At 41.2% G+C, this 24,823-nt stretch overlaps 2 protein-coding genes across 11 annotated transcripts in view; one reads left to right on the top strand and one right to left on the bottom strand.

The window, feature by feature from the left end:
- Window positions 1–11,509, top strand: part of PAN3 (poly(A) specific ribonuclease subunit PAN3) — an 81,698-nt gene extending 70,189 nt beyond the window's left edge. For 3 of the 9 annotated variants that reach the window (XM_074815920.1, XM_074815919.1, XM_074815923.1), the window contains 5 exons: window positions 589–728; window positions 1,562–1,691; window positions 4,635–4,699; window positions 5,414–5,552; window positions 8,558–11,509. In XM_074815920.1, coding sequence (XP_074672021.1) covers window positions 589–728; window positions 1,562–1,691; window positions 4,635–4,699; window positions 5,414–5,552; window positions 8,558–8,698 — 615 coding nt within the window. In that variant the 3' untranslated portion in view covers window positions 8,699–11,509. The other 6 variants (XR_012622093.1, XR_012622094.1, XR_012622095.1 and 3 more) reach the window with 6 other exon arrangements.
- A 1,356-nt stretch (window positions 11,510–12,865) lies between these two features.
- FLT1 (fms related receptor tyrosine kinase 1) overlaps window positions 12,866–24,823 on the bottom strand; it is a 115,352-nt gene continuing 103,394 nt past the window's right edge. Inside the window, exons 25-30 of one of the 2 annotated variants that reach the window (XM_074815916.1) lie at window positions 23,250–23,349; window positions 21,794–21,899; window positions 21,570–21,700; window positions 21,068–21,152; window positions 20,113–20,204; window positions 12,866–14,918 (exon numbers count right to left, since the gene is read on the bottom strand). In XM_074815916.1, coding sequence (XP_074672017.1) covers window positions 14,714–14,918; window positions 20,113–20,204; window positions 21,068–21,152; window positions 21,570–21,700; window positions 21,794–21,899; window positions 23,250–23,349 — 719 coding nt within the window. In that variant the 3' untranslated portion in view covers window positions 12,866–14,713. The other variant, XM_074815917.1, reaches the window with a different exon arrangement.

The raw sequence follows: 24,823 nt of genomic DNA, 5'->3' as shown, positions 1-24,823 counted from the left end.
ATGTTCATGGCTAGTTATTTCAGGCAGTTCATATCTTTCACACTGGCCATCAGAGATTAAAATCTTTGAGCTCTGTTAAAATAGAAACATAATTTGCTGGAATCCAGTGTGGATTTCAGGGTGGAATTCACACTGGATGGACGGTGTGAAAAGATACGAGTCTAGCAAATCCTGTTTGTGTTAACAAATAATCCTTCATCAGTGTTCCTGCATATCGTACTGAGAAGACTTGCTCTATTTGCCACTAACTCCTTGACTTGTCAGGAGCGAGCAGATGGGTGATTAGGAGAACCTGTTTGCAGAGCTTCTGCTCGCTACACAAGAGTTCTCTCTGGTACTGTCCTTAAGCATTCAAAGATACATATAGTACCTAGACATTGCTAGGTTTCAGGACAGAAAATCAGGACAGATTTTCCTCTGTCTTGGACTGTAACTTGGACAGTCATGTTGAACTATGATTTGAATAGCATTTATTTTAGTTGCTCAAATTCTTCTAAGGTTATAGAATAACTCTCTTTACACCATCTAGTACCATAGGTAATATTTATTTTTACTAAGAATCTTATCCGCGTGTATTTTCTCTGTTAGCAAGCAGATCTGATCTCCCTGGGGAAAGTTGTGTTGGCTTTGGCTTGCAATTCTTTATCAGGAATTCAGAGAGAGAATTTGCAGAAAGCAATGGAACTGGTGACAATCAACTATTCCTCTGATCTGAAGAATCTGATTTTGTAAGTTTGCCTAATAAATCTTTTAAAGGAAATTACTACTTTTTTTAAACATACAAATGAAAATGTCAAATGGTATTTTTAGATGCAAGTAAGACTGCAGATAAAACTACTATCATTGAGTTGTCTGCACAGTCAATGCATCGTTAAACATTATAATTTAAAATTTGTTTGTATAATGTGTATTTTTTGTGATGTATCCAATAAAATCAATGTCCTTTCTTTATTAAGTGCTGTTGAAGCTCTTAATAAGAATTAGGAGCTTGAACAAAACAAGCATTTTAAGTTGTCTTCAGTACTGGGCTTCATTGCCTATTATCTACCATAGCATTATGCTAGTCTTATCTTACAGTTTCAGAAGATATTGAGAAATAGGCACATTGCCTTTTTGACCAAAGGGTTGAGTGCTTGTTTTTCTTGGCTGCTTATTATTTTCTGATGTTCTTTGGTATAGTCAGCCTTTTTCCTCTTGCAACCTAAGAGGGAAAAGTAGAAATCTCTGCGTGCTCCCTCATTTGGAAAACAATTGCGTTACAATCTGAATATTCACGTCTTCTCTCTTTTTGAGTATGTTCTTGCTGTTTGAGTGAACTATGCAGTTCCATGAAAGTACACTCCTATCTTGTATAAATAACTGACTGGATGTATACATGTAACTGACTGGATGTTATACATGTTTTCTCCGTTAATGTATTTTTTATGAAACACTGCAATTGTCAACTTTGTGTATTAAATAGACATCATGGTCAAACAGTTACAAAATCATAATAGTATGATCTCTCTGGCATTTGCAGCATGCTTAAGTAATCTTTTTGGGGGTGGGGATATTTTGGCAGGTATTTGCTGACCGACCAAAACAGGCTTCGCAGTGTAAATGATATCATGCCTATGATTGGTGCACGATTCTATACTCAGTTGGATGCTGCTCAGATGCGAAATGATGTAATAGAGGAAGACCTTGCAAAGGTAAATAATTTAGTAATTCCTAGAGGAAGATCTATAGTCAGTATTCCTATAGCTGTACTTTAAAAGGGAATGTTTCTACTGTTTTTTTTCCTTTTGTTTAGCAACCTAAGTAATCTGCCTGCAGACTTGAGAACTGAGCTCAAGGTATTGAAAGTCCAAAAGCTCTGAGGCCCACTAGTTTTAGGATGTCCTCAGCTGAGCTTTAACTGAAGTAACATCTCTGTGTCCAACCAGCAGTCTTGGGGAAAAGATGTTCTTTACAGAATGGTTAAAAAGTAGTGTTCTGAGTAAATAAGGCCATGTATGTCATCACATACTATGTCATGTAGTCTGTGCTAGGGATTATACAGTAACAAGCGTTGCCTTTAAATTCTTGGATATATTTGGATTCCAGTGTACCTGTACTTACATGTTTTCCTTTCCAAATGAATCATGGAGGTAAAGGCTGCCATCCTTAGTTTCCCTGAAGTGTGAACCTCTTGCTGTGGGGGTCTGGTTAGTCTGTTAAGGTATCAAGTGCTAGCTACAAAGGAAAAATGTGTACTTTGTCCCATGTTAGTGTGTATTTGTTCAACAGGAAAGGGTGTCTGCTCATCAGAAGCCACTGATCACAGGATTTTCTAACAAGAGTGATACATTACAGAAGGCTTTCATGACATTGAAGATATGTGTGGGATAGGGTATTAAGTTTTGAAGGATTTAATCAAGTCTGGTGACTCCTTTCCATTATATGCCCTTGTTGAGAATTTTTTTTTTTAAGAGGCATTAGACCAGTATTTGGGATTCTGATGGACTAGTTCTCTTAATTTCTCCACCATTGGCTTGTTGGATAACAGTTTTTCCTTCCTTAGTGAAAGATACTGAAATCTATCAGAAGCAAAGAGCTGTAGAAGAGCAAGGTGGCATCTACTTTGGATGCAGAGTTCTAGATGATTGGTGCCCACTCCATCCGAGTCAACCACTACTCCTGCTCTGAAGAAGTTTCAAATCATTTCTTGTTAAGGTGGCCCAATGTGCCTGCACAAAATTGGGCAGATGAACCTTTTCCCATAACAAAAATGGAGATTGTCCTGTAATCAGTATTAAGCAGTCTTCATTTTCAGTCGTTTGTAGCAGTTGCTTATCACTGACAGGCAAGCAGAGCTACTCAAATCCCAAGTTGCTGTATAGCCCCCAGTTTGGCAATAGCTGTTTAACTGGCAGTGATAAATAACAGTTGCTAATTAGCTGTCATACTATGTTTTGTTTGTACTACCACATCCTCAGTAACGTCAGAGTGACAGTATCCCTTAAGTCTAGCCTGGTACCCTCTCTTTGTTATTGCCCCAAAGCAGATGCTTAGGGGAGAGTATTAGAACAAGACTACATATGATATTTTTCCCTGTGTTCTCCAAACATGCAGTCGTCTGTAGCTTAGGGGCTTCTGATGCTGGAAGTGGTTTGTATGTAGTTAATAACTTTGTTTTCTTGAAGCCATGAATATTTTGTTACTCCCGTAATGCTCGTGTTTCACAGAACAGTGACGCCATTATGCTATCCCTTTTCTTACTCACCTTAGTGTTCCCATCATCTATTTGTCACAGCATTCAAAGCCTCATTTTTTCAAGTCCTTTAATCCACTCTGTAGACAAGCTCCCTACCTTACAGGCTACCAAGCCTGCAGAGAGGCCACCTGGAGACTTAGTGCCAGTGTTGTTGCTCAGCTGTGTCACCATTCACTGGGAATCTTCAAGGCAGTGACATTCACACAGATGTGGTTTTGGCTTTTGTGTATTTGGCCACATACCAAAAAATTGTTTGGAGGTTGTATAGACCTCTGCTAGCTGGACAAGGTAAGTCTTCCCTGTCAGTCTCTAAGTGTAGCTACTGTTGTGGTACAAGCTGTTCTGCTGTGTGTTTTTTAGACTGGTAATAGAAGTCTTGCAAGCCATGGGTTGTCTGAGGTCAAGCTATTATCACCTTGACCTACTTTATTTATACAGCTGTGCACAGTAATCTACTCCAGACCGGATTCATTTGAAATCAATATGATCATGCATGGAATGAGATGCAGCTTAGTGTGAATAATGTTGGAGAGCTGGGCCATTGGAGAATATGAATAATATCAGGAGAGAATCTTTCTCCTGCCAGCTTTGAGCGGCTTTTACTTAAAAGATTAATCAACAGTGTAATGCAAGCTAGGATGTAACTCTTTATTATATCCTAAGTGATGAGGAAAAAATGTATGAAAACAATTTTCAGTTGCATCTGTTCTAAGCATTTATAATTCTATTGTTCTGTCCTTTGTGTGAGCTTGTTCTCATTGCTTTATCTCTGTTGTTGATGGGACTTGGAATTGATACTGTTTTAAGACTTAAATTCTAGCTTTTTTTGAAAAAAAGTTGTTTCAAAATTGTATTTGTAATCAATTGTAATTTGAATGCTAGTCTGATATTGCAAAATATTTACTAATAATGGCCTACAAAGCATTTCTGAGAAAAAAATCTGGTAGATTATGTTCCTTCTCATCTTTACCTGAAATAAAGTATTATACTATATACTTTTACAGGTCTTGATAACTGTGTGTATATATATTAACATATTCTTTTTGTTTAACTTACTATATTTTAGCATACCTGTAAGTATAAGCTGGCGAGAGACTAGACTTGTTTCCCCAGAGAAATAGATTGCCTGATCCAGTTCCTGCTGGGGCAGCAAGGTGTGGTTAGTTGTTAAATTTCCAGATTATAATTTGAATATGAAGTGCTAAAATAAGCATTGGGCTACTGATACACAACATAATGCATTCAATCTCTTCCTGAAAAAATTATACCCTCTGTTTTTGAATAAATAAATCACTGTAATTAATAGTGCTTCATTGACATTGCTACTACATATCTTTTGCAAATCAGTGTCTTAATTTTATGTTTTGGAAACTTTAATAAGATCTTTCTTGTTTTCTAGGAGGTGCAAAATGGAAGGTTGTTTAGGCTTCTAGCAAAATTGGGAACAATCAATGAGAGGCCAGAGTAAGAAATACTTGTTTTCATGGTGTAGAGTATGCAAAACCCAGTTTGCAATGCGGGGTTCCTTTCCTGATAGATTTAAGCTAAACATTTTCCCCATATTTGTCCCTGAAGAAATGAGTATTTAAGAAGCCTTGAGAAAAGTAAGATAAGAAACTTTGACCAAAATTTTAAGTAAAGGAGAAGGCTACAAATAGATATGCCAAAGTTGCTTTGTTTTTTTAATATGGTTTCTCTTAGCAGTCTCTTGAGTGACAATAGTTTTTGAGGAAATCCCTAGCTTGATTTAACTGTAGCAAATGGTGTAGATATTGGTTTTAAGCTAGTTAATTTTCAGCTTGTTTTTTATCAACCACTACATAAAAGTGAAGTGTTCATGGTCTGTTTTCTATCCTATTGAACAGACTTGGAGTTGTCTTTGTAATGCTGTTTTCTAATATTTACATGTTAAACTTGAAGACAACTCTTGCTTTATTCCATTACTTTTCTGTGGTCCTTGGTAGGCATTAGCTTCGGGTACATCAGCAGCTGAGAAACTTTGAATATGTTATCTTTTGTTTGTGGTGGGGGGGAGACTGTAATTTAATTGCAAATTATAACAGGTAGCTTAGCAGAGCAGCAAGATTACTCAGTTTAGATTCAAGAACCATGTATATATGTGGGGTTTGATTTTTCTTAATTTTCTGAGCTTTAATATGAGCCTTTGTTTCGCACCAGGTTTCAGAAGGACCCAACGTGGTCAGAAACTGGAGACAGGTATTTACTAAAGCTCTTTCGAGATCACCTTTTTCATCAGGTGACAGAAGCGGGTACTCCTTGGATTGACCTCAGTCACATTATCTCATGTCTTAACAAGGTACACTGTACTTGGGTTAGCTTTTAAAAATTTGTTTGGGTTAAGTTTCCTTAAAATAATATTCCACTTCAAAGCAAGTTGGCATTGGCAGGTTAATTCTGTTGATTTAACTGATCATTATTTTCCCCATTTTGGATGAAAACAATGTATTCACTAAGCTAATATTCAAACATCTATGGATATTTTAAATAAACTTAGTATATTAATATTAAAACTTGGCATTCAGTAATATAGCATGAGATACAGTATTAACTTTTCATCCTAGAATGCATTGGATACTGTGGATAAGCAATGCTGGTCCCTTTATGCTACTCTGGTCTTTCAACACAGCATAAGGGATCCATAAAAGCCCTTTAACTGGGGCAGGTTTCTGCTGATACAGTTATCACAGAGGATGGTCATAAGGCAAGAGGATGCATTCCTAAACTGTGCTGACCAGAGTAGGAAATGGGAGGGAAACTGCAGTAGAAATTTGTGTAAACCCTTACCATCTAGGACAGTGCTGGAAAATTTCTGTGACTTAAAATGTTAAGTCCACTTCTGATAACTTCACTAGCTTCTCCAGCCCTCCATTTTCCAAGGTTGATTTAGCAGAGCTATTTGCAATTTTCCCAAAGCTGCACCACTAGCAAAATTTTAGCTGAGCACTCTCATGATTAATAGCGGGAGATGTGTGAGAGACCACAAGATCTTCAGTAGTTGTAGAACTTGTCTTGCTCCATAAATTAAAAAAGTACATGAGCTGATAATTTTTTTTATTGGTAGATCAGCTTTCAACTGACTTTACATTGTTTTGCCAAACTTCCTTTTTTTTTTTTTTTTTTTGGTAGCTGCTTGGTCATTCCACTCACTCCATAAAGCATGGTTATGCAGATACTGACAATATACAGTTTCAGTGGCTAGTATTTTCTTTTCTAGGATTAGGATAGCCAACTCTCTCTTCCAGAAAAAATTGAATATATTCAGATCCTTTGACATGTAACAACTGACTTAACTACAGTTAAATCTTTTTCTAAATTGTCAGGCCTTTTAATCTCCTATTAGACTACTGCTGTGCATTTCTTTAACCTCCTTTTTATCTTTCTGGTTGGTGTCTGTAATCACTTTAAAAAGGACATTAAAGGGATTGAGGCTAAATCAAAAAGAAAGCATGTTGATATTCAAATAGGCATTGAAATGCCATCATGATTTGAAAGCAGTGACCTGTACAGTACTGTAGCAAGAGGGGACAGTCCTGAATTCGTAGGTCAGGTAAGAGATGGTGTCAAAGAATGCCTTGTTCTATAAATGTTCATGGCTTACCTTTTTAAACAGAGGCTCTTCTCTTCTGTGGTTGTGGGCTCAGCACACAAAAAATATAAGGCTTACAGAATTCTACTTTGGAAACACGCTTTAAAAAACACTTCTGAAACTGCAGTGTGTACTAGTAGAAGTGGTTATTTGGGCTTTCCTGCTACACTCCAAAAGCATTCCTTTTGAATGAAAATTACTCTATTGTTTAAATTTTTGGGGATCTTTTCAGCTGAGATACTGATTTATGCCTCCACAGGAGGAGAGAAAGAAAGTTATAAATATTGATGTTTATAGTTAGCTGTGTGGCTTTCTTAATACAGATCTTCCATATCCTATATTCATTAAGGTAATTCACTAATTTCTTGTATGATGCTAATGGGAACAGTAGACAGTATTTCACAAACACCTTAATTGTGATCATATTTTTAATGGATGTTGGAAGAGACTGATGGTTTTATCCTACTCAACAAGAATTAAAAGCTCATTGGCTTGCATTTGCCCTTCAGAAGCTATTCACAAAGCAGGAACTCTAAATTGGGGAGGTTCCAGCTTTTAAGGTTATGCTCAGAACATTATTTTAGAAGACAAATACAAGAAATTTCTAACTTGCTGTGTTGCTCCAGACAGCAGCTAGTCTTAGTGTCAAATGACAGCAGCTAGTCTCGGTGACAAATTTAATTGTTCTTCTGTTCAGTACAACATTGTAACGCATTTAATCCTGCAGGGGTTGTATTTCCATAGATTGTCTTAATAGGTCACATTCCACTTGTCTCTGCCCCACCTTCTGTATTGGAACAAGAAATTTTATAGTGTCAAGTATTTGGAAATATCACTATATCGACTAAAACTGAGCTACAAAAGTTTTGCATTATAAGAGAGTCTGACAGTTCTCCATTGATGAACATTTCATGCAAAGTGAGGAGAACATAAGATACAGCGTTGGAAGGGTCTTCAGCATTTAAAGTAGAATATTCCTCTGTTCCAGATCAGGATTTAGTGGTACATCTCTACAGTACATAGTGTATCATACAGTTTTTTAATATTTAATTTGAGAAGTTTGAACAAAACATGAAAACAAATGTGGAACAAACTTTAATCTTTAACCCCAAATAATCTATCTGTGTTTGGATAATAACTAGGTAATTTTTTCTCTTTTATATTTTTATTTTTTAGAGTAAGGGGTGAAATGCACCATACAGTTTAGGAACTAATTTGTTTCCAGTACTGCCAAAAACTTGAGGTTTGGGTTTCTACAGGTTTTCAAACTACCTGGGGCTGATCCATCCATTATTTTACTTTAAAGTGGGCAAGAAGTCATTTACCTACCCTACATGGAGGCTTGTGGATCTTATGTGTGAATGTAATGTCAAACATGGTTTTGTTCATCAGGAGCTATATGGAAATTTTGCTAGGCTTTCTACCCAGGGGAAGATAGCATTGCAGGATTATTAGCTTTATGGAAAGGGAAGAAAACAATGGTAACCTAGTCCAAAGGTCTGCAGTGTCCATCAGGTTAAGACCAAAATGTCTCGATTTCTTGGCAAGTACCTTGTTGTGGTGCGATTCAGATCCTTCCTTTCTGTGGCGTCAGCAGATTTGGACTGCGCCACAACAAGGTACTTGCCAAGAAATTGATTGCTTTTGTTATTGGGGAAATGTTTTGCCATTTCTTTCACACTTCTTTTATTTTATCTTTTGCATTCTTGTTACAGTTAGATGCTGGTGTGCCAGAAAAAATAAGCCTCATTTCCAGAGATGAGAAGAGTGTACTTGTGGTAACTTACAGCGATTTAAAACGCTGCTTTGAAAATACTTTTCAAGAACTGATTGCAGCCGCAAATGGTCAGTTGTAGTATTTGCTGAAAGCATGCAGGACATTGCTGAGGAACTTAACCAATAGCAAATTGCACTACAGCTGAATTGTTGTTGTCATCTCATTTCACATTTGGGAAACAAACAGGAGATGAGCAAAGCTGCTTGCACTTCAGTCAGGTACACTGTTACTTGAAGGGAAGAATGTTTCACTTATCCTAGAGCTAAGGCTGCCATTGGAGGCTTTATCTGTGAAGAATTTATTTTAGATTAAGGAACACATCAGGTGCATGATGTTCCTGCTTTTATTTTTTCCACTTGTATATGCACTAATTTTAATTTTTTTAAGACTTTTCTGATCTCTGAAGTTTTGCCACATTGTATACTTAAGGGAAACTCTTTGCAAGGACATTTCTGGGATACATTTTTGTCACTGAGGATATAGCAAAATTTATTCATTTTTGATATTATTTGCACCCAGAATAGCATAAAGGACCAGGTAAATAATTTAATAGAAATTGTGTTCTATTAATGACCGTTTAGTTCGTAACCTCTGTAAAAGTGTGTTGTATGCAAGCTCTGTATGCCACCCACTGTTAGCTCAAAGAAATGTGAGAAGATGAAACTTTTTAAAACCGGTCAAGTGAAGTATCGGTGAATTGACAAAAAAGGAAAGAAAGTCCCCTGTCATTTGATTTAAACTTTGTCTAAGCGAAGTGACGAAAATAGTGTAATGGGAAACATCTATAATTTAAGGAGCATATCAAACTTGCTCTAAACACAACCAGCGCCTTTTAAAAACTGTTTGTACGTTTTCCTGCTAGTCAGAAGCATTTACATTTATGCAATTTTTTTAATAGATTTTTTTTTTAAAGAAATTGTTTAAATGCCTGAAGTTTCAGGAGTGTATTACTTTAGGTTATTTACAGTATAATTTTTGTATAAAGTTCTGTTCTTTGAACCACAGCTTTATTATGGTACGCTACACTGGATACAGATACAAAGACACTGTTAAAAGAAGATTAACTAAACACAGCAGTTGTCTGGCATCAAGAGCTTTTCAAGTTTTTCAGCCTGAATCTGGAGGGATAATGATCTGCTGTGCCTTTGCAGTCACTGCTTAGCCCAAAGTAATATTACTTTTGATAATACTCAACACATGAATATTCCTGAAGTAATTCAGTCTCAAAAGTCTGGAATTTTCCTCCTCAATTACCTTTCTAATATTTGGACATGCAATTGTCTCCAAACTTGGGTATTCATGGGATTTCTAGTTAAACACCTACACTTTGATACTGAAGACTGCCAAATATGTAGGAATTTCCTTTCTTAAAGCGGTAGTGAAGACTGTATCTATCCTTTCCCAGCACTGAATGTTTTAATAGCACTGGGTGCTCACCATGAAGAAAATGTGGAAACTCAAAAGGTCAGGACAGACTCTAAGCACTTGCAACTGATGTTACTGACATCAATTTTAATAATTCTCAATATTTGTAGTTTTCAGAGAAGTTTTTAATATTTCTCTGTCCACTTTTATAAGCTTTAAAATGATTCTCCGCCTTGAGACTTGCATCAAGAAAAAAGCAACTCTCTTCACATCGAAAGCTTTGAAGACTAGGGACATGCTTTACACATTTTAGAAAATGTGGTTGAATCCACATTAGGTAGCATCAGTTGTTGAGTTTAAAAATCGATTATTGTTGCATTTGATTGAATGAATTTTAAAAGGAACATAATGTTTAATATTCAAACTATAACAGTTGCCAGAATGTTCTTTTTAATATAAAAGGAACAGGAACTTTGAAAAGTGAACATGCAAACCAGTCTTTTATCATTAGCTCATGTATTTGAGGAAGAGCAGCTGTCTTTTATATGTTTTTTGACAAATCATATTGTAATTCTTTTGTACAAAAAAGAAGTACTTGTATTCTAGAAGAAATATGAAATGCTTAATTTATAAGCGGGCTGAGGTTTTTTCCAGTATTGTTTTCTTTGAAAATGAAAGGGGATCATCTGTTCAGTTGTGGGGTTTGGGAACCTTTGAAAATTTAATTTGTGGACCAATATTTTGTGAAAGTGTAAGGCAGGGGTAAAATAGGGCTTGAATTCTCATCCTTTTTAGACCAGCAAACCACCCTCTGCAAGACATGTCTAAATTGCAAGCCTGTGTGTATTTGCATAACGTCAGTTTGCTTCAGCCCCTAGTAACCTCAGGACTTGGTTTAAAAATAAAAAGGTAGACAGCTAATAAGTTTTCATACATAATGTCAGCTAGAAAATATTTGGTGTCAGGTAATACATAAAAAAAAAAGTTGAGCTTTGTTTTCTATTTATTTCATTTGGTCTGTACTTGGAAATGATTTGAACAGTCTGAAGTTCAGCTTGGGTGTTTTTTTGGGGAGAGCCCTTCTACCCCATTTTAATTCCATTTAGAAGGTTGTCCTAAAGTTGTAGTTTGATCCATTCATAGGATGAACTGTGTATCTGTATTTAAAAAGAGCCACCAGGATGTGCCCTCCCAGATGGGAAATTTAATTCTGACCTTCCTATTTTTTACAGCTAAAAGCACAGAAGGGACAACCTTTGAAATTATCTGATGTTGGTCATTTTAATTTTTGTACCTGTTTTAAATTTTGTTGCTGTATTTACTATATTGTAAATATTTTGTTGAGGGTACCTATGTATTTTTGATTTGCCCTTGTTTCAGTAATTCAGGTGTCAACTGCTTCCCCTAAAAAGCACCAGTATGTTAAGTTCTAATGTCATGATCCCAATATGTGTTACTCATCTTTAATCCTGTTTTCATTCTTCATGTGTACAGCAGTATTTTTAATAAAGAATACCAGAAATAACGTGGCCTTATTTTGACAATGTGAAGTTCTGAAGTTGGATACAGGGCTTTTCAACTTTGGTGCTGGAATTGTGCTTCATTCATTCATACTTCTGTATTTAGTCTGTCTGCAACGCAGAGTTTAAACAATCCTGAGTCAAAGTGCATTTGGTGCTTGCCACTTATACTATATCAGGTGTCCTAAAATTTATAGATGTTGTTGACTAGAATTGTACTAATACACATTTCCTTAACTCCTCAGTCAAGTCCCATCTGCTTTTGCTGGATCAGGTTTACTCGACAATCCTCTGTTAAAGTACCCTTACATTCATGCTTACTGAGCTTTTTTGCCCAATAACAAAGTGTATTAATTTCTCTGAGAATTTGCATGTGGAGTCATGACAGCTTCATTTCCCAGAATTATTTTTCTGTATTGTTAACCAGCAGAGGTGAGGTGATTTACTGGTGGAGTAAAATCTCCTATACCTGTCCAATCCTGACCATGCTTATGTACTGTGAAATTTTGTACAATAGGTGTGAAGTTGTCAATACTCCCTGCATACATTTAACATGGAGTCATTGTCCCTTAAGTTGCAGTTTTAGAAATTTTATTATATAAGCTGCAGTCAGCTTGATTGATGCACTTACCTAGTCTCCAGTTTCCTTCTTAGTAATGTGCAGCAACAGCTCCACAACTGCAGCAGTAGGCTGTTACGTTCTGCTTCCTCAGAGAAAGTTTCATCTCCGCTTCCTTCAAGCACTTGTATGTAGTTTATCTGCAGTGGGGCTTGGAGATCCCCTCAGGTTATAAAATGCTGTATAGCAGAGAGCGCTGGACTGAACATCTCCGTGGAGGCAGCATCCCCAGTTTCTGATGGATGGGGGGGGTGGGGATGTGGAGGTTCTCAAGAAGAGAAAGCATCTACCAGGCCTCAGGTGCTAACTCATGTCAGGTGGTTCAGAACAGGCTTTGCTGAGGGTGCCTTAGCTGTTTGCTGTCTTTTCATCTGTACCAGATCTTCTAGCTGCAGAAGTAACTGGGCACAGGGGGCAGTTGAGTGGATGTTTGTCAATGGGCTGCTCTTTCTCTCCCTACCATGAAATCTTGCCTTTCCAGAGGCAGAGTTGATTTTTTTGCCTCTAAACAGCAGTAAGCATTTCTTAGATATGCTGAATCTAGGGGATGTCACTGACACAGCAGTACAAGTGTCCATCACTGTATCTGCTTTGCTGTGTGAGGAGTGTGCCTTCTGTACAATTATTCCCTATTCTTCTTTGCTCACAAAACTGGCCCATGGGAATGGATTGTTTGCCAGTGCTGAATCATCTGCTGCAACAGTCTTTGACACTGGATTGACTATTTTGGCAGAACTCTGGATTCTTTCAAAAGCAAACTTTATTATATGAATTTAATAGTCAAATACGTTATATGGAGACAGAAAATGCAAGACAAAACAGGAGTTATTCACACCCAGAGAAACTTAGGGAGTTCATATAAAAGTAATCTTTGTAGTCCAGTTTTCTTAAATATTTATGCACAAAAAGCATATTTATATATTTACACTGTGCAAACATTTCCTTTGAGATGCATCATCCCGTAACTATTTTTCTCGGTTGGAGTTAAGAAACAGTTCTTAAACTTTCCTTTTGTTTTGATCAAGATCAAATATACTTTACCAGCAAGAGAGGGTACAATAGATACTTAAAACTGATGATCTCTTGCCCAGGAAGATCTAGAATTGATACGTAGCTTAGAAGTAGTGATACGTATTTCTTTCACTTGAATATCCAAGAACATTTTTCTTTGTAAATATGCAGAAGGTCATTTGTCTTTAAGTCTATTAGTGGGTTAAATTCACAGCTCCTAAGCTGAGGTTTAAGAGGTCAGAACTATATTATATGTAGCATTTGAGTTAATATATATTTACAGTGGACCATGAGAAGCTGAGATTGGGCAGTAGTTGTTGATTTGGAAGACATCAGCGATACTGTGTTAAATGGCCAACTCTCACTTTATTACTGCGTTCAAAGGTGGAAGGGGGTGGTGCATCCTTACACTTCTTGAACAAAGAACACTCATGCCCTTTCTGAGATGCTAGAAAAAGTCTGTTGCAAATGAATTCTATATTTTTATTCCTGTACAGATATGCTGGTAACTAACACGGAAATTCAACTGTCTTCACAGAAAAGCTGCCCTAACTTTCCAAGGAGATTGTCTTGTCACTTCTAACTAATCTCTTCAAACTCTGTAGTGATCAATTCATTTAAAGTATATGCAGTTTAGTAGCCATTCTGTCTTTTCAGACAGATTCCCATAAATAAAGCATAATCAGTGCAGTGTTAGAAGGTCCATGAGGTTTCGTGGACAGAGCTTGGCTTTAACGTATCTAGCTTGTGGTTTGGTTCTAGTGTGTGTGTTGGCATACTGACAAAGTGCAAAACTTCAAGAATATTTACTTATTTCAGCAGGCTTGTCCAAACCAAATTGATATGTATTCCCTGTTGTTGCAGCCCTGGCTCTGATCTTAGTTCTCCTCTGTCCTTGCCAACTGTGTTTTGCAACACAAATTGGAAATTCTTGCCTCAGATTTGCCAGCGGAAGCAGTAAGAGCTGTATAATGCCCCATCCTCAGCTAGCTAATTCAGCTTACCCAGATCATTAACCTTTCCTCAAGTTTCTCAAAGTAGAGTTTTCACTAAAAGCTGTAGTACATAGTCTGTTTCTTATTTCTCTCTTCTTGAAAAGTCCTTTATTTTGCAGCACTATACAGGCCCCAGAACTGGGGTGCAAATTCCCATGCCTGACAAGGGGTCCTGAGGGCTCTTAGCTGCCTCTTCTGACCAGGACACTGGTGCTGCACCCAAGTCCGAGCAGAAGCTGGGTGACTAGAGCGTGAAATACCATCCTGCTGACAGGGACCGAACAGCGAACGGGTTTTCTCAGTAAAGATGACCATCCAGGTTTTCAGAAGCACTGGGCAATTTTAGTGGCAACTGTTGGTGTTCAGCATTTGGGAAGATCAAGGCCTAAGCATTAGTATTTTGCTATATCTTGTATACGCTTGTTGCAGTCTGTAGAAAAGCAGATCACTGAGATTAAGCCAATGATATCTTCTTAAAGTTTAGAATAATTAAAATTACTTGGGTCAAAGTTTTTAAACTGACAGTGTTTCAGAAAAACCTTTGTTTGGATTAAATGCACATTTAAATCTTGGCCTAGAAGTACTTAAATGGGTGGCTGAGAATAAAGGACGACAGAGTTGTAGTCAGGAGGGGGAGAATGGCTTGCTTTCATTTTCTCCAGCACCATGTTACCATATGTGTATCTTCGCTTGGAGTCACTGAGCTGGTCACAGCTGAAACTGCAGAAGCTTCTTGGCTTGGTTATTCCAGAAAGCACTGACTCCTTGCTCCTGCTGGCACCTTTCATGCTGTAACAGAGCAGCGTCACTGTTAGCGTATTTAAGATGTACGGGCGTTTGTTTTAAGGACTTGAGCAATGCCGCATCACAAGAAGCAGCTTTGTTTATTCTTAGATGATGGGAATGGCATTGATGCAGATGGGATTGCTCAATGGGAGAGCGGAATGGAGGACTGAAAGACCCCTCCTGTGTCCCCCCTCAAGTCCCCTTCTGAACAAAGATGCTGTGACTGAACATCTCTGTTAAAGTGCTTGTGTTCATTTTAAGAGTCTTGGTGCTTACAGGGAATATTTGATTGCTCAGCCTGAACTCTAATTGCTAATTTGTGGCAGGTGCTAGGGACTGAAACGTCACTGCAGGGCAGAGCAGTGTAGAGTGTCTGGCATCTGTGCTGCTGCTGGGCTGTGCATCCCTATAGGATCCCCACGCTTAAATGTTCTTCCTAAGGGAACTGGGGTTTTTTTGAGCAGGAGTGAAGTAATGAAAGCCTTGGGGCAAAAGCAGAAAGCTACTAGTGTAGGTGTTCCCAAAGCCTAATGCTGGGATGAATTTTTAAGATAAATGGCTGATGTTTGTGAGGAAGGACATGGGGTCTGGGTATCTCCTCTCTTGGGCTTCTCTTGGCAGCGGACATGAACTGCTGGTTTGAATTAGAGTTTTGGTGTCCCACAAAGGACCAGTTATCCTGTAGGCTGCCTTTTATAAGATGCCCTTTACAAGCGGGCTTTAATGTCTTCTCAGCTGAGCCACTCTTAAAGACACTGTTTGCCTTGCAGCACTTTCTCACTCCTATTCAGAGAGTGAAGTGCTTAAAAGGGTTCTTTCAATAATGAAGAAAGTTAAGGTAAAGAGAATTTTCACACCATTGGACTTGGATACTGAAGATTTATCTGTAGACAAAGGACAAGGCAGAGCATTTTCTATCATTTATTACATGTGAAATCCTAATATAAAGGTATGTTGGATCACAATGCCTAGAATCAGATTCCCTCCCCTGTATTCTTGTAAGTTCATGGACGTTCCACCCTTCTCCATTTATAAGGTCAGAAACACTAGTAACCCTAGTCTTAAATTCCAGAGAAGACAGAACATCTGTTGAGGCTTCCAGAGCCCAAGGTTTTGCTCTTCATTTTAATTTACACTGTTAGATCTTTAAGTAGAGTACAGAACTGGTAGCACAGGGCCTTTCCTGATTAGGAAATGGAAAACAGAGTCTTAGATATCACAGTTTCTTGAATCTTTAACTCACAAGCCTGTGTGCTTTTTAAGGAGTGTGGTCTCTGTCTTCTCTCCTGTAGGAAACTGGAGGGTCATCCCAAGAAGATCACCCCATTACGTTTGTTTGTAGATAGATGGAGTTCATGAGGAGGAGCCCTCATGATGAGGATTGCAGATGCATCCCATATTTTTATAATTGCATCTGTTGGCAGATGGAGAAGTAATTGCCTTGAGACAAATTCCATAACTATGTGACAAAGTTAGTCACAGACTCAATGGACTTCTTGTGATGGGTTTAAAGAGAAACACTTGTGTGATTTACACTGTAATTGTGAGTCTTAGGGAGCAACGGGCTGGCACAAGTGGAGTGTGCATGTGAAGTTAAGAGCCTTAAAATCATCATGCTTTGATCCTTTCATTCATCATCAGACTTCTGCATCCTCAGAATTTTCTTGTGAGCTAGACTTGGCTTCTACTTTAATTAATAAGCCTTTATACCAGTAGAGCTGCATCTATTAATTTTACCTTGAGTGCGCTGCTGTACCTGGCCATGCACTCCCACACAGAGCTTTGAGGGAGACCACGGGGTTTTGGCATCCATAGCCAGGCTTCATTTTGCAACTGAGCTTACAGTCAATAAAGGCTTCTCTAGCTGTGGACTTACCTTCTTTCTGCTCTAGGAATGTAAATTAGAAACTCTGTCTAGTTGGTTTTTAATTGGGATCATTTGTTGGAGGAAATGGCTGCTGCTTTCCTGACAGATTCAAGAATGGAGTGAGGTTAGAGGCTGGCTGGGGCTCTTGAGATGCTTGTTCCAGCTCAAAAGTGGTGGAGTTCTCACTGCTTTTCTGGCTTAGCAATTTGGTTTGACTCAAGGGTTTTCTCCAGCTGGAGGATTTCAGCTTACTTGGCTTGGGCTTTTTCCACCAATATTTAAATGCTAGAAAAGAGTCCCAGTTGGGATCCTTTCCACTTGCAAAGGAGCAGAGCTCAGAAGGTTTTTCTTTCTCTGCCCCCAGATGTTTCTATTGGGATCTTGTTACCTGAGGCCTTACATTAGGAAAGACTTATCTCTATGCTGTTCATAGTTTTGCTTACTTTCATCTCAATGACAATAGCAAGTCCAAGACACAGAGCAATCACTTCAGTGGTGCTCCTGGCCACCACCTGGGCCTGAGGGGCTCACCAGGGTTTGGGCTGATGCTTGTTTCCTGTAGTGAAACCAAGGGTGAGCTTTGCGTGTTGGTGCCTTTCCCTCCACATCCATGGAAGCCCGAGGGGAGGGGACTCACCTGGATCCGTGGGGTACCCCTGCACTGTCAGGTAGGCTGGCTCCCCGCTCTGCTTTCCCCCAGGCCTGGCTCTCGGGTTGGCTGCATGCACTGTCTCTCTCCTGGAGTCAACTGATTAGTTCCCTCTGAAACAAGCCCTGGGTGAACTTCTGGGGACACATAGGATGCACCAGGTTTGGCTCCTTCCACCCTGCTTAGTCCTTCAGCTCTGTCACGGCAGACAAGGCCCTGCCAAGTCTGAATCCTCTAATGCCATGCTCCAGGGCATGCACACACTCTTGTGCTGGTCTGAAAGCATCACCCCACCTGGCTCACATGTGATTTCAGATGCTTGGAACTGAGATAAAACCACACGGAGCTGTATCGTTCTGCCCTGGGCAGCAGGGAAATGTGGGAGCCCAGGGGAAGGCAGGCCAGCCCGCCCCAGCCCGCAGGCGAACGGGGAGCAGCAAGGGCATGGCCCCGCAGCACCCTCAGCCTCGGCTCAGGACCCACCCACTGGTGCGAGTGCATTTGTCTGCATCTGCGTCCTAAACGGCAGCGCTGAGGTTTACAGCCTGATGGTAAGTGTTGTGGGAGTGGTTAGGCTGTAAACTGCTGCTAAGACGGGGGTGACCCCTTCCTCAGCCTGGTGCTAGCACCATCTGCCCTGATGCTGCTTATTGCTTGCTCAGAAACTATTCTGGGGCCATTCTGATAATCTAGCAACCTGAACCAGGTCTCTGCAAGGCAAGCCAAGCAGAAACGTCAGCACAAGAGAGGGGGTGGGACCACAGAGCAGGATGCTTGAGATGCAAGGGAAGAAGCAGGACTGTGCATCTGGTTAGATCAGCTTACATGTGTCAAACCCCTCCTGGCTCCTCCTTGCCTAGTGTTCAGTACAAATTTCAGGGGTATATATTTACTCCTCCAATTTAGGCTAAGTAAAGGGTGCTTAGCTAAGAAACTACCACTTTTAGGAATGTAAGCAGACTAAAGGGTCACTGCATGCATTCACATACATGAGTGCTTTTTGGCATAACGCTACAGTACCTCTTGTTTAGCTTGCAGGCCAGATGACCTTGTTTGCTCTCAGCCAACTGTTCTATTTCCCAGAGGATTTACATTCTAGCAGCCACTGTTGAGTTCAATTTTTTTTCCCATCCAATCATTCCTTTCCCTTCTGCAGCCGAAAATGCTCCTTAAAGCAGTTCCGGAGGGATGCTTGGGGCACACTCCATGTATTCTGTGCCACGCAAAGAAAAAGGCATTTCATACATTTCATTTGGGGAGGTTGCCGTGTTGTCTCTGCAGCTGACAGCAGCCTTCAGAAATGTCACATTTACACAAAGAAAAACGGGTTAAACCACTTCTAGGAAACATGGCATCCTTTGAAGCCCTCTAATATCGACATGCATTCCAAGCTCTGTAATACCTGGCTCCTCAAAAGAGTATGGGAAACTGTCTCAATAAAATCAAAATACCATCAAATTGCTCACAAGCCTCTTTTCTGAAGTGTGAGAGGTCAAGGCAGGAGAAAGGGTTTTCCAGCAGTTGTTTGGAATGGCTTGAATCACACCGGCTTTGCCACGCATGAGCAGTGCTCCATTGCAAACTCCTGCCAGGAGCACGTTTACCCCGCACACCGTGTATTTTGGCCGTGTGAGCGTGCACGCTCTCATACATGTATCTCTGTGCATTTAACCAACGCCCTCTTAGTCACTGGAATTTTTCTTGCAGCAAGCCCTCTCTGCCTTGACCGCATGTTTCAGCCAGCTCCAATTGTTCATTGAGACAATACTACACCTCCCAGCCTGCCCAGCTGCAAGTCGCTGACAAGTTCAGCACAGGCAGGATGGCGGGATGGCCTTGACCTCCTGCCAGCGTAAGATGAACGATGGGTTGGGTCTGGGCAGTCCCTGGGCTGGCTGAGAGCAGTGAGCTGAAACCAGCTGCAGACACTGCCAGTCTCACAGTGGCTGGGAACTGTGACACCACCAGCATTGAGAAAATAAACATTTCCCATTTACAGAGAGTTCATGTCAGTGCAGCGCATTTCTTAGAGCAGCCCTAGGTCCCTGCTTGGGCAGCTGTCAGGAATTAGGTGGAGGAAGGTGGCCAATATATTAAAGTGCTTAAAGGCAGGAAGAGAAGTGAGGCCCTCACATCCATCTATTGTAAAATTGCCACTTTAGCATCCTGAGCCCATGGGTGTTAAATGGGCCGTGCTTAGCTGAGTCATGGAAAAGAAGGCAAAAACAAGCACGGGGAGCCTTGTTCCAGCTGGGGTGCCCTTGGGGACTTGCAGAAACAACTGCAAATCCTTCACAGCCACACGTTCCTCCTCCCCCTTGCCAAGGGCTTGTTTCCTACGGTTACTTACCTCTACCTTGGATTAGTGCTTTCTGGCACTCACTTGTCCAGCCTGGTATTAAGTTGAGGATCAGGCTGATCAACAGAGTGCTAATAAATCATATTGGTGATGTGCATCGAAAGGGTTGAGGGTTATTTGTTTCCTCAAAGGTGTATGGACGGTTAGGTGTGGGAGATGATTGACTGCTGACTCAACTAAGCAGGATACACCTCAGCAAGAATCTTTGCAGGGACTAGGAACACTTCAGCTGTTTTCATTAGGCATGATTTAGCACAAGGACCTTGAATCCTCCTTTGCCCTCTAAAACATGAAGGAGAAGAAGATAACATAAAATACAGACCCAAAGAGTGTCCGTTTCTGCTTGCTGCCTGTCCATGTGAAGCGTTTCAGTTCTTCCGGAGCCAGCACCATCCCACTGTCTGCTTGATAATCCTTGAAGAAAAAAGATGAAATCCTATTAGGTATTTACTGTAGAAAGTTATTGTTTTACAATGAACTCAATTCCTCTTCAGTCTGATTTCCAGCATCTGTTTGGTCATTTATACTCAGAGAGCTCTAGGAGACAGCAGCTCCGTGCTGCTGGAGGTGCTGCAGTGCCCAAGGTATTTCATGGTGCCTTTCCAAACTGTCCTTGTGTTGGGGTGCAGCAAACACATGCTGTTAATGCAGATGCAGAGTGCTAAAAGGAAAGTGCCTACACACAAGGTGGGGTTCTGGCAAGCCACTAGTTCAATCCTGTGAGCACAACTATGCCTTTCCTGCCTCCCACCACTTAATATGTACAACCAGGTCAGTAAAAGCTTCTCCCAACCTCTCACCCATGCCCACCCCCACCAGGACAGTATGTCTGCCACATTAGTAGACATTTCTCCAGCTTGTCCACCTGATAACAGGACTTGTTCCTACCAGGGACCTCTGAACCAAATGTGACCCACAATTCTCATTTGTGCTCTACTATTCATGTGAAAACACAAATCCAAGGGATTTTAAATGGCTGTGCCCCACCAGTGGGACTCAGGTGGGACTCTGGCAGCCATACCTTGCAGGCCTACTGGCACCGGCCATTTCTTGTCAGGGAAGGAGTGTTTGCAGTCTACTGCATGGTCAGCAAGGATTTACTGTCCCCAGTTTGTAGGACAATGGGATAACACCATGCTGCAAGCACAGCTAATCTTGCACCTCATATCAGTAGAGTTGACAAAGCAGTAAAACTCTGTCTTGATTCTCTCTGTATAAATCTGTCACACACATAAAAAGAAATAAATGGCGTATCATTTGGCCCAAGAATCACTTACATTAAATACAAGTGTTTTCTTGATAGGAAGTTCTTCAAATGTCTTTATGCGCTGGGGTGGTTTTATTTTGAAAGTGTTTATGTATCTGTTCAACAAAAAAAGCAGGACAATTTTTGGTGAGAGTGTGAAGTGCGTAAGCAGGAAGCACTGGGTAGTTCTCTGTTTCTTTAAGCAGTTGCCTAACTGTCATCAAGGCAGTTTACACAAAAGGGACTTGTTAACCAGACCCCACCCAAACCTCACTCCCCAGCCCTGGGGTGCACACAGCTGCTCCTCTCACATTGTCCGAGCCCAGTGACCTGATGGTCCCCCTGGGAAAAGACACCCCAACGGGCTGTCCCAGCCCAACGGGATCCTGGTGGTTGTGACTTGGTGGCTGGTGGGACATTCAGGCCATGTGGGGTGTCTCTGGGTGTTTTTTTCCCACCCAGTTCCAAACTAGGCTATGCAGCAAGCTACAATACCCAACAAACAAATTCAGTCTTAATCTTGCTTATCTCACCTGACATTTTCAGTGCTTCCACAACTTGAGCTTGTAACAGAAAACTTTTCATTGCACAAAGGATCAGATGCAGGGGGAAACCCACTTGCCGTTGTAAATATCGTATTGAGGGGTATGTAGTCTTTGCCTTCCTAAACACATATGAGAAATGAAAGTTTTATTCCTGGGACCATGTGGCCAGCTGCCCCTGCCTCGGTGACAGCACACGGTTGTGACGTTAATACCTGTTGCACATTTGCTTGCAGCAGGTCGCCCAGCTTTTTCACCAGCTCGGAGAACCTTGGTCTGTCGTTGGGATTACTTTGCCAGCAGTCCAGCATGATTTGGTAGCTGTGAGGACAAAAACAAAATGAGCACCTGGTGGGGTTACAGCTCATTTTGATCCAAGGAAGCGCAGTCTCCGACAGCTTGTCATAGATAGTTAACTCCTGAGCCCGCCTGATTTTACAAAGATGCCCTCCAAAACCGCCAAGGCCTCTTACTAAAAGAGTAAACTTTCCACAGAAAAAGAAAAAAAAACCTTCTTCCCACAAGACACTGGGAAGACCACATCAAAAGAATAATTTAGCCAACTAGTCATACTTTATTTTTTTATTCCTAATTAAGCATTAAACATCTATTAACTGGCAATGTTTAAGTTAAGGCATCCTAAGATGACTTATGTGAATGTGTCACTTCCTTGTATTGGTCGAGTCGAGCTTTCCTTCCTGCAATAAAATATGTGGAAGAGAAAAAAATAAAAGCTCTTATCTACTGTCATTAGGATAATAAAATTAGCCAATCGGTAATACTCCCAGATAGGCATGGCTGGCTTGCATCCTTTTTCTTCTTCCAGAACTATGTTGTGGTAAGTGTTGCTATTTAGAGTCATGACGTAGCACTCAAAAAAGCACTGAGGACACCTACACGTACTTGATTTTGCCTCAAGAGGTAGAAAACCCTGGATATGTTCATGCTCCTGAGTGATTTGTGCCATGGGGTGTGTGTTCTGCACACATGCTGGAGGTGCCTTCCTGGGCAGGGTGCTCCGTCTCGCTCCCAGGGCAGAGGAGCTGCAAACTCAGGGTCTCACTTGCACCTTACCCAGACTTCCAAAAAGATGTTGGCCATGCAGCAACAGCTGGAGGCTGCACCTGAAGGCAGGGGACCAGGGAGTGACAGCTGATGGGGGACATGGGCGACATGGGCTGGGAGGCTGCGGGTTTCCATTACCTTCCTCTGCCATCAGACACTGTCTCCAGGAAAGGGTGGACCCTCATCACCCGAGTGTTTGCGAGGAAGCCTCCACTGTCACTTCCTAAGTCAAGACGATGTTAATAATGTCACATTCCTCCAGCATTTCTCTGTGTGCATGTTGGTAAATATTAAACCTGGAGAGGATTGAATGACCTTCTTCCTCAGGGCTGCTCACTCAGTTCCCCTTGCAGCCCAGCCCTAGTGGTGCCCTGGGCTTGGGTCCACAAACCTCCTCACCCTCTCCTACCCTACAGGAAGGCCAGGGGGCCAAGAAGGGGTGGGGGGATGCAAGAAGATGCTGATGACAGCAAGAAAATATAAGGCAGCACTGGGTTGTTTTTCCTTATGTCGGCACAGGGTACTTTTTGCGAAGACTTGTATATCATCTGCAAGGCAGCCCAGGAGGGCAGCGGTACACAAGGCAAGCAGAGAAAGGCATCTCACATCTCCTCGGTCGCTTGCTCCGGGGCTCGCATTCTTGTGCCTTCCTTTAGTCTGCTGCAGAAATCCTCGTCTATTTGGACTCCGGGGTAAGGAGAGGCACCTGGAGGTGACATTGGGAGAACAGGGTCATACATACCTGGAGTTGGGTACCTGTGACCTAGCCTTGGCCCTACACATCCCCCTCAAACACTTGGGGTGTGCAGCATCTGCTTGCAGAGCTGGGAGCCTGGGGGCATCCCTCCCTGTGGAGTCTGGCCCCTGCCAGCTGCCACAGGCAGGGAACTGCTGCTGATGGTGCTCCAAGTCCCGGTCCTTGGAAGGGGGCAAGATCAAACCCAGCACTATTGGTGGTGCTTACCAGGCCTGAATGCAAAAAAATACACATGAATTTGACTTGAAAAGTGTTCCTCAAGAAAAGCCAAGTTTGATCTCTCTATTGGTTTGGACTACCCCAAATTCTAGTAAGCAGAGTATTAACAAACCCCAAGTGCTCAAAACAACCTTGAAAATAACAAAATCATGGGTTTAAATCAGATCACAGTACATTTGCATTATTTTTCTAGTTTCTGTGTTTTTAAGATGCAGCCTCATCGTGCTGTTGGTCTTTCTGCTGTAGACAAAAAAAATGTCAGGAAAAGGGTAAATGAAAGGAAAAAAAAAAAAAAAAAAAGACCTTTCAGAGAGTCAGACAGTCACCAGGTTCAAGGAGCTGGGGCTTTAAGAAAAAAAATAGCAGGTATTATGAGGCTGACCATAAAATCACAAGAGTTGGCAGGCTGACCAACAACACGTATTTAAACTAATAAATGATTGATTGTCCTGAGAATTGTATAGTATTGTTTCCTCTGCTGTTCGCCTCTTTTGTCAGCCTCTGTGTTGAACCCAATTAAGATTCTTCTATTCAGACGGTCATTGTTGTTCTCACTCAGTGTACATCTTGTATCCTGCCTTTTCCACATGAAAGAAAAGGGAAAAAAAAGCTTCACTGGGTTTTAATTTCGGATTGCATGCTCTAGTTCATCCTGTGGCATCTGTGCAGATGCTTGTTCGCCTGCTGCGACCAGTGGCCCGGATGAGGGGGGTGCTGGGTCCCTCCTGGACTGTGGGGACCACCTGGTCTCAGGCTGGAAACAGGGGTGACACAGTCTGAGACATGCAAAGACCTCTGTGTGTGTTTAGCTCCCTCGCTCCCACAAGAAGATTTTGAGGCTCATGGCACTTGAATACTATCTGTGGCTACTGCCTGTGGCACAGGAGGTGATGCCTCAGTCCCTGGCAGCTGCAGACCCAGGCCCACAGCTCTGTGTTATCCCACAGGGTTTCACATCCAATAAAAACACTTAAAAATTAGCCTGATTTTCCTGGTTTGCACCATCAGTCAGACAAAGCACTGAAATTGCTCCAGCTGTGCTGCTCTGCATCTCTACTGAGGGTTTCTACAGGGAAAAGAGGGAAGCTTAGGTTTTGCCCATGGCAGAAACAGGTGGTAAAGTTCTCAGATAGCTGTGCTACCCATTAAGTCTTTCAGCCTGTCAATTCAGCTTTCAGTGCCCTTACAAGCACCAAACTTTCCA

The sequence above is a fragment of the Strix aluco genome, chromosome 2 (assembly GCF_031877795.1).
Source record: "Strix aluco isolate bStrAlu1 chromosome 2, bStrAlu1.hap1, whole genome shotgun sequence".
Lineage (NCBI taxonomy): Eukaryota > Metazoa > Chordata > Aves > Strigiformes > Strigidae > Strix > Strix aluco.
This window is presented reverse-complemented; position numbering and strand designations above follow the sequence as displayed.